Here is a 9,511-nt window from a genome sequence, read left to right as displayed (position 1 = left end):
GGTGATGAGAGAGGCAAATACTTTCACTACTTCTAGGCTGCTGAGGAAAATTCTAATTCAGATTTCTATATCTTCATTGCAAGACTTTTYTATCTGGGAATCCACTGCAGTATCTCTGCAGTATCATCTCTGTTGAAAGAAGTTCTGGCTGGTTTTGTGAATTGTCAGAGGACCACATCAAGGCAGCAGCTGAATCTACAAAGGTTTGGTCTGTCCAAGCCCTTGAAGACCTTTCAGTGTTCAAATCATCAAGCTTCAAAACTTTGCGGGGCTCCTCTTCCAAAGTGGCTGGCGTATGTGGTTTACTACTAGGCGTCTTCTGTAGGAATYGGTGGTAAAAACCTTAGGTTTGTTGCTGCGGGACTATTTGCAGTGTTGATGCCTCCGTGGCACAGAATACCGGCACCTTACCTGCTTTCAGTGGTAGGGATTTCTCGTTTCTTGCTTCTGCTTGATGTTTACACCTTATTTTTCTGTTTCCTTTTGCATGTTTTCTCGGCTGGATTGCAACAGAGAAGAAGAAAATGAGGTGAGTAAAATTGATTCCTTTTTTTCTATTACTTTTGAGAAATGCTTTGGCCCAACTTGGTTATTTTGATCTACAGATTTCTTGAGTGTTTGTGATTTCTGTACGTGGCTCAGCAAATGTAATGAGGAAGGAGAAAACTYTCTGAGATTAGAACTTTTTATAACTTCCCCGCGTAGGAATGATTACTGCTAGTAATCTTTGATGCTTTAGGATCACAGTCTGCGTTGGGTGTGTTGTGCGTGGACTGCTCGTGGTGACCCGAGAGCTGCAGGAGTAACGCCTCCCRCTGCGCCAGCAGTCGCTCACCTCTGCTGAACTCTGTGCAGAGCGATGCTTGTACCACCCTTCGCCTTCCGCAAAATACCCGCAGTTCTGGGGCACATGCGGTTTTGGTAAAACATTGGAGAAAGGAGCAGAATGCCTTTTCTGTTAGAGAGCTTCGCCAGGAATTGCTACCTATTAGAGTTCAAAAGCTACCTGTAGCATTTTTAAATTATGTAAGTCCTTTTTTTTTYCCCTAAACTTGGTATTCTTTAAGAAAAAACTCCCTAGAAAGGTGAACATATGAGGGTGAAATATTTGTTCTGGAACACATAGTCTGTACTAAATAGACTATGAAAACTAGGGGAGCGTAACCATAGGAGCRCCTTTCTCCCCTTCACGTCCTGTGTTTCGTGTAAAGGTGGCTGTATCCAAACCACAGCATTCAAGCGTGAGCTCAGATTTCAGTTCTGTTGCACTGGGAGTTAGCAAGTTTTTCATCAAAACACTAACATATATTTCTGTAACTGTGAATTTTTGTTCATAAAAAACTTTCACAAAAGTTTTCATAAAAGTCTTGAATGCTGATGGACTGTATTTACAATTTTCATTATTTTTGTATTGACTATGTAGCTGTTATAGTAGGGAAATGCAATTTATGGCTTGGTTTGGATTCAGAAGTGCATTTGTGTTGAGATTTGGAGAGCTTCCATCCAGATACGTGGGAAGATAGAAACCTGATCTCTTACTGCTGCATTGTCCCAAGAACTATGCACAGATTGAGGGTAAAAAAAAGTGTGAATTTCTTGTCACATGAAGATGGTAAGTGACCCAGCAAAGTGGGGCTCCCGCGCTCTTGGGAAAGCTGAGCCCAGCGTCCGGTGGGGGAGTGGTGCCAGTAGCATTCAGACTTCCAGGAACCATAAYCAAACAGGGGCTGAACACTTGATTTTGTCCTTAGTGCTTCAGTGAAGACCCTTGTGCGTTAGTTAAGATTAAAAACTGATTCACTTCTGGTACGTGAATCCTGTTGAAAACAGATACAGTATTTCCAGAGAAGGCTGTGAGACAGCAGTGGAGGAGAGGTGTGTTTTCGAAGGTCTCAATGTGCASTTTTTTCAAAGTCGCTATTTGGTCTGTGGGTGCCCGTTAAGAAATGCCTAAAAGGAGTCAGATTTTTTTTCCTTCCCAAGAATGCAGCTAATCATCTGTTCCTGAAGATCAGATGTGTGTGATACTGGGTTTGTTGGCCAGAACTGAGTCACATGCAGACCATGACAYGTTTTTTTGCAATTTAAATAATAAAACCAGATATTTACCCCTCTTCCCCCCCACCAAACTTACCTTATATAAAAGGTGTCTGAGGTTGCAAATAGAACGGGATGGGGTTTCAGTTCCGCCAACGTCTTATTTAATAATTTACCACAGTGCCTTTAGCCTTGGCTGCTATGCATTGTTTTACAGAAGTTAAAGGATAACAAAGTACATAATAATTCACAATAAGTTGCAGGAAACCACTGTTGCTGCCAAGGATGTGTTCATGCAATAATTATGAGCCCAAAGCCCTACTCTATACAGTTTTTATACTGTTACAACTGTTTTCATTAAGAGTATGCTTCTTAGGSAAAGTGTAATTACACTAATGCAGTTTGGATTTATAGGAATAAAGAGTATTGACAAAAACACCTTTTTACAACACTGACTACATTCATCCTTAAGAATTTTATTCTTGCTCTGCTGTTGTAGATGATGATAAARCTTTTGCATGGACAAGTCTTAAGCTTTAAAACAGTTGGACAAATGCCAAGTCAAATAAATATAGTGYTTCATGCTCTGAAAGTTGCTAATCTCAGGCTTTGATAAACACTTTCCATAAGGTAAGAGGTTCCTGCATTGGAAGAGCCTTGCTGCTCTTGACTTGCTCCGTTTCCAAAGCGAGGGCACCTCAGTGGTGGAGAGCCACTTTCTCATTTAAGGTCCTGAGCTTCTAAGTCTTATAGAGAATATGATGTCCAGCTTTATAACACCGAAAATGAATGGAATTTTGGAAAGCACAAACTTCACTGCAAGACAGTGAGCGGGAATCTGAGCAGCGCCATTGATTGATTTCATAAAGGAGAGAGGCACAGAAGGTAGTGTGGCTGTGCTATCCCTGACTTCAGCCATGGTATCAATTTCTATTTTATCATCACAAAAAAATGACCAGGTAGAAAAAAATTGTTCAGTGCTTCTGCAGAACAGAGTTAAAAAAAMCCCAATTCTTCTAACAGCATCTTTTTCTTTTTTATTGCAGATCAAGACTGAAACCGTGCAGAAGGCTGGCTTTATCAAAGGCCCRGTGTTCAAAGGTGTTGCTTCCAGTCGCTTTTTGCCCAAAGGCACCAAAACGAAGGTTAACCTAGAGGAGCAAGGAAGACAAAAGGTGTCTTTCAGCTTTAGTTCAACCAAGAAACCCTTGACAAATAGGTTTCTGTCTGGTCTCGGAATTGAGAAACAAAATGAAACTCAGAACTCCCCAGCAGCACCCCATCAAACTGACTTTAACCCCAAAATTAAAATGGTTCTTGGGGATGCTTCTGGTCCAGCTGAAGAATCTTCACCTCCAAAACCGAAGGTAGAGCTAGGGAAGACCCATTTTAAGAAACCTTTGCTTAACGTTACAGCAAAACCGCTTCTAGCTGCTGCTGCAGCAGCAACGCTACCACCACCACCGCCGCCGCCGGCTGTGGCACCAGTGACAGAACTGGTGGCAGTGGCCGCAGAATTTCCGTCAACACCACCACCTCCACCTCTGCTGACAGTGTCATCACCAGCATCCATACCAGTTCCTGCCACAGCAGCYGTGCCACAACTGCCAGTGACATTGCTGTCGACACTGTTGCTGTCRCCACCTGTAGAAACTGAAGTCCCCGCTTCAAAGGAGCCATGTCGTGTAGTACCTAAGGAAGCTTTGGAACTGAATGTTAGACAGGATGCTGTATCACACAGTTCTGAGGAACATGTAACTCAAAATGCGCTTGAGCAGACGGAAATAACTCCGCAGAAGGAAGATTCCCATATTGGGAAAGAGGATGAAGTTTCAGACAGCTCGAAGGGTGCTTCCCTGTGCTCTAGGAAACAGGGTTCGAAGAGGAAGTTCTCCCAGTCTGATGGCACCTTCCTGGGTTCCGAATCTGATGAGGATTCTGTGAGGACTTCTTCCAGCCAGCGGTCACATGAGCTAAAAATATCAAGCACAGAAAARGAGAGAGATGCCAGAAGAAGTTCTACATCTCTCAGAGGTGAAGAACTATTGAAGTCTTCCTCACGATCTAAATCGGACAGAGATGAAAAATATTCTAGTTATTCAAAATCAGAAAGAGATTCGCGGTATAGTTCCTCCCGATCTAGATCAGACAGAGAAAGAAGGCGGAGCCGGTCTCGTTCTCGTTCCCGATCTGATCGGAGCTCTAGAACCAGCTCTTCCTATTCGAGGTCAGAGCGCTCGCATTACTATGAATCCGACCGGAGATACCATCGGAGCTCCCCTTACAGAGAAAGGACAAGATATTCTCGCTCATATGCAGATAACAGGGCGCGAGAAAGTTCTGATTCAGAAGATGAATAYAGGAGGACACATTCCAGATCGAGTGACTCCAGGCGGACGTCATCCCATTCTTCCTCATACAGAGATTCTAGGACTTCTTACTCTAAATCGGACAGGGACAGCAAAATAGAGTCATCTCATGCTGAAATGGAGAGGAGAGGAAAGTCTTCTTCAAAAGCAGATAGAGATTCAAAAAGGACTTCAGAAAGTGAAGTTACCAAAAGGTGCTCTCCCCTTGATGAGCTAGGGTATCGAAAGGGGACATCCCATTCTAAACCTGACAGTAATGTGAATTCTTCCCGTTATAAGTCCACCCCTTCAAAGACCCCTGCACCAAAGTCTGATAAATTTAAAAGTTCTTTCTGTTGTACAGAATCAATTGAAGAAATAAAGCAGCAGTCTAATTCTCTAGATTTAGAGACCTCTTGTCTAAAAAGCAGTGAAATGAGAATGTCCGTTGCAAAAAAGTTTGAAAGGGAAAAGACACTTTCTCCATTAAATCAATTAAATGAGTCACCCACTTTTAAAAAGATAGATGAGTCAAAAGTAGGTTTTTCTAACTCAAAATCTGATGAACTTACAGGAAATGAATGCCATGACAGTGTTAAGGAACAAGAAACTTTAATAAAGCATGACCAGTTAAGAACTTGTTTCCCTATGGAGTTGAATATAAATGGGTCCCCGGAAGGTAGGTCTGACGAATTGGCAGCTTTCAGTGCCTCCAAAACGGAGGTTGTGGCAGYGTCTTCTGACGATAGTCTGTGTAGGTCAGAAGCATCACCTGTACTAAAAACGAGTAAGTTGTATGCGTTGCCATCTAATGGATTTGAAAGCGTGTGTGCATCTAGAGAACAAGAGCTAGATGATTCTCATGTGCAGTCCAGTGAGTGTAACAGTTTGTTTAAAGAAACGGAGGCTCCAGTTGCAGAGCAGCAAGGGGAAGCTGTGTCTTTGCCTGTCGTGAATGTAGATCATTCAAAAACTTTACTTAAGAAGCTGGATGATCAGGCCACTCCGTGTGACAAAACCAAAGAATCAGTTTTTTGCTACATTTCAGATGATGCTACCCCGTCTTTGTGTCATTCAGAAGTTGAAATTGAAGTTGAACCAGCACATTTAAAAGTTACTTCAGAAACTTTTCTGGACATTCAGGTAGAACCACAAACAGTTACATGCGATTATGAAAGCATGGAGGATCAAAACTTAAAGTCTACATGTGAAGATGAGCAGTATCATATTAATCCTTCCCATAAAATTAGCTTAACTGTGGATAGCTCAAGCAGAGATTCCTCCCAGGATGAGTATTCCCTGAGAGTCAAATTAGACAATCCCATCATTTCACAGCAGCTGGACGAAATTGTCACTTCCAAGTGGGATAGCGCCCAGCTGGATAAAGGTGAGAAGCTGCTGCAGCTTTCTGAAACTGAAGAGATGCAGGAATTAGATAGTCAGCACGTCGATCTTCATTTAGCAAAAGGAAAATCATCGTTTCAAGATGAACACTCGTATTATTCAGAAGTACCTCTGGAACACCGGAGCAGAGAGAAAGCAGCAGCAGAAAGTGCTGTTTCTACGGAAGGAATTGGGTCCGATGATCAGTGTCTTGGATTATCAGCTGAGAGGGATGAAGAAAATGAGTCCTTGGTGGCTTCTGCTTTTTCAGAAGCTTTGTTTCCATCCTGTGATGTTGTTGTCACGGCAGAAGAAACAGAAACTGTAACTCAAGCCCCGACGTGTGATAGCAGCGGAAATGCTTCCGAATTTGTTCCCACTCGCAATGATGACTATTCGGACACGGCTGAAAGTGACAGTGATCCGGGCAGTGAAGAAAGCGACACAGAAGACTCTGATTCTGATGACGGCGTGCCGCGGAAACGGCTCCAGTCCATCGTGGTGGTGCCAAAAAACTCAACCATCCCGATGGAGGAAAGCAGCCCGTGCTCGTCTCGGAGCAGCCAAGGGACTAGGCGCTACTCTGACCACTGGGATGATGAGAGACCGGAGTCCAGCAGGCCTTATTATGAGGAGAGGTCAGAGAATCTGGCAAGTAAAAATGGGCCACAAATGGAGAGCAGATGTTCCCCTAGAGGAATGGACAAGAGTCCGGCAACATCTACTGAGCTTAGCAGAAAGGAAATGGAAGAGCTGCGCCCGGATGCTTCCCAGCCTCAGAGTGATGGTGTTGACAGTACGAGTCAGGCAGAGTTGACAGCAGATTCCATCAGCAAATCCAGTCTGGAGCAGAGAATGATACTGAAGGAGCTGGTCTCCACGGGTAGACCAGTTGGCCAGCAGGAAGCGCAGATGTTTTGTCTGCCTGAGAGTTTTGAAGGTGCTGATAAATCTCAACACCAAACAAATTCTTCCAAGCCAGACAGTAGGCAAGGGAAGGGTGGGCTTAATCAGTCTGGCCTCGGAGACTTTTCCAGGGTGGACGGTTTTCATACGACAGAGGATTTGGGTGGTCTGGGCTGGGACTTTTCCCAGCCGGAGAAGCCCAGTAGTACATATCAGCAGCCTGACAGCAGTTTTGGAGTCTACTCCGGTTATGTTTACCAGCCCGGTTCGGGAGTGTACAGTGGCTCTCAGAGTTACTGGCAAGGCAATGGTTATTGGGATGCCAGATCTGCTAGCCGGCCRTCTGGAATGACTTATGAACGAGTTCAAGGACAAGTACCAGATTCCTTGACGGAGGATCATGAGGAGTACGAAGAGGATGACCGCTGGGATGATGACTGTAAGGCTCATTTTCCCAGCCAGTCGAGCAAATTTCATGTTCCTGAACAGAAAGAAAAAGGTTCTGTGCAGGCACATGAGATCAGCAGCAATTCCACCAAGGAGCCCGTATCCATTGGTGAGAAGAAGGAGGAGGTGAAGGTTTTGGATAAGAATGATGTGAAAGAGCGAGGACCACCCAAAAAAAGACGCCAGGAGTTGGAAAGTGACTCTGAGAGCGATGGAGACTCAAGAGAGAGGAAGAAAGTAAAAATGGAGGGGGAGCAAGTCGACTCATTGCCGCAGGATTCCTCCATGGTTGGTCGGTTGTGTATTATGGAAGACTTCAGAGACCCGCAGCGCTGGAAGGAGTTTGCCAAGCAAGGAAAAATGCCCTGCTACTTCGACCTTATTGAGGAAAACGTGTACTTGACAGAAAGGTAACTGATGAGTTTTTATTTTTATGTTTTTTACTATTTTTCTTGTCTGTAACAATTCTAGATTTTAACTTATATTTGCTTCTGTACTAGCTTATTTTTTTTTATTTTTTTTAATTGCCAAATTGGCAATTAGTAGAGCAGCGAGGAACAGGGAGGGAAGAATGTTGTATTGCTCACATCTACTACAGCTGTCCATAGAGGAGAAGATGCTGGGCAAGGAGCATAATTTCCACCGGGTCTCGGCTCCTGAACGTGCAAGGGAGAAGAGGTGATAGATGGGAGGACACAGGAGGGTATTAGCCTTTTCCCTTTTCCAAAGGAATATTGAATGGGATATGATCCTTTGGGATAAACAGCAGTATTTTTTTGAGCTTTAAGAATGACTACAAAGTGTATTGCTTCAGAAGTCAACAACCTTCACCCTTGTCAAAAACATACATACACTTTAAAGCCAGAGTGAGTAAGAGCTCCTTACTAGCTTGTAAGCAATTCTTATTCCTCGCTTGGTTTATGCTAGGGCCTTCTGATMAGTATTGGTAAGTTATGCAGATTTAAAATCTTGACGTTTCATTTAAGCTTAATGGTCTTTATTTTATCTCTTGTGGCTCCTTGCTCTCACAGCCTGAGAAAGAGTAAAGCTCGGTTTTGTTTTTCTCAGACCTAAATAAATGCATCCCCCCAGAACCTTTGTAGCAAGAACAGTCCTGGACACTGGTGCTTTGGCRTGTGTCGAGATCTGCACTCACAAACCTTGATCACTTCTTCTGGCTTCTCTGCATTATGTTCTTCAATTTTGCTTGAAAAACAAGCGAAAATGTTTTACAGTTTTATATATATATATATATACATATATATAGACGTTTTAAAAGATATTCCTGATTTGAAGTCTAAAGACCACGTACCCCTTTGTTTTATAAACAAAATGCAATTTTCAAATTATATGTGCGCTCAATTAAGGGTTTATGTGTTAATATTTTAGAATATAGGTTTTCTCCTGGCTTGTGAATCAGAGAAAGTAAGTGGCATGTTAAGGAATAGTTGAGGTTGGAAGGGACCTCTGGAGTTTGTCTCCATATGTTGTTATATGCTATTATAGCATATAGTATTTCARGAGAGGATAATCAAAGTTTATCCTTTTAAATTGTTCATAGCTGGTACTATGTAGTGAGAAATCCTTTCTCTGTAAAAATTAGGACTTTCTTTTCTGGAAATTGRATTCTTTGCTCATATGACAAAATGAAGGGATTTTGATCCTTACTCTTTGTGTATTTATGGGCACATCTATGTGGACAGTAAAATTGGATTGTGTACACCGAGGAGAAGGTGGCTAGTTACTCTGGCAAGTCTTTCTAAGAAATAATCTTTTGTCATCAGAAGGTCATCACTTCCTCCTCCAAAGAAGTAAATTCTCCTTGGTTGCCCTTGGACCTTCTTGTGTGGTTGTCCAAAGATAATCCATACGCCCGGTTTCCAAAGACTAGCTGAATTTCCTCCASTAACAACTGATAGACAGGCGGGTATTTCTCTATGCAAATACTGTCTTAAACTGTATCCCAACGACTTACCTTCAATAGGAAGAAGAACAAATCTCACCGGGATATTAAGCGAATGCTGTGTGAATGCCCTCCTCTTTCCAAAGAAGAACGAGCTCAGGGGGAGGTTGCTTGTGGCGAAGACTGTCTCAATCGCCTGCTTATGATAGAGTGGTAAGTGCTACATCACGAGTTGCCAGGACTCGGCAGTGTTGTGTGCAAGGTGACCTGTGAGCCCTTAAATGAATTCTCTCTTTCCCAGACAGTGGCATCAAGCTGTCTTTGCACCTTTGTTTGCACTGGCTCTCCAGTATGGCTTGACCTTCAGAGGTGGGCATGTGTGGCTGGGCTTGATGGTCACAGCAACAGATGCGCTCCCTGGCAGGAGGATTGGTACCAGCTGGGATGGAGGGAAAGGAGTTACTTGGCAGAAACCCTGCACTTTGTC

General features: G+C 43.3%; 1 protein-coding gene across 1 annotated transcript in view; it reads left to right on the top strand.

Moving 5' to 3' along the window:
- The first annotated feature begins 467 nt into the window (after positions 1-467).
- SETD2 (SET domain containing 2, histone lysine methyltransferase) overlaps positions 468-9,511 on the top strand; it is a 53,506-nt gene continuing 44,462 nt past the window's right edge. The window contains exons 1-3 of the mRNA XM_085318598.1: positions 468-529; positions 3,084-7,531; positions 9,106-9,237. Coding sequence (XP_085174724.1) covers positions 488-529; positions 3,084-7,531; positions 9,106-9,237 — 4,622 coding nt within the window. The 5' untranslated portion in view covers positions 468-487. The remainder of the gene's footprint in view (positions 530-3,083; positions 7,532-9,105; positions 9,238-9,511) is intronic.

Source organism: Rhea americana, unplaced genomic scaffold (genome assembly GCF_003343005.1).
Source record: "Rhea americana isolate MKP2758 unplaced genomic scaffold, rheAme1 scaffold_543, whole genome shotgun sequence".
In the NCBI taxonomy this organism is placed as follows: domain Eukaryota; kingdom Metazoa; phylum Chordata; class Aves; order Rheiformes; family Rheidae; genus Rhea; species Rhea americana.
This window is presented reverse-complemented; position numbering and strand designations above follow the sequence as displayed.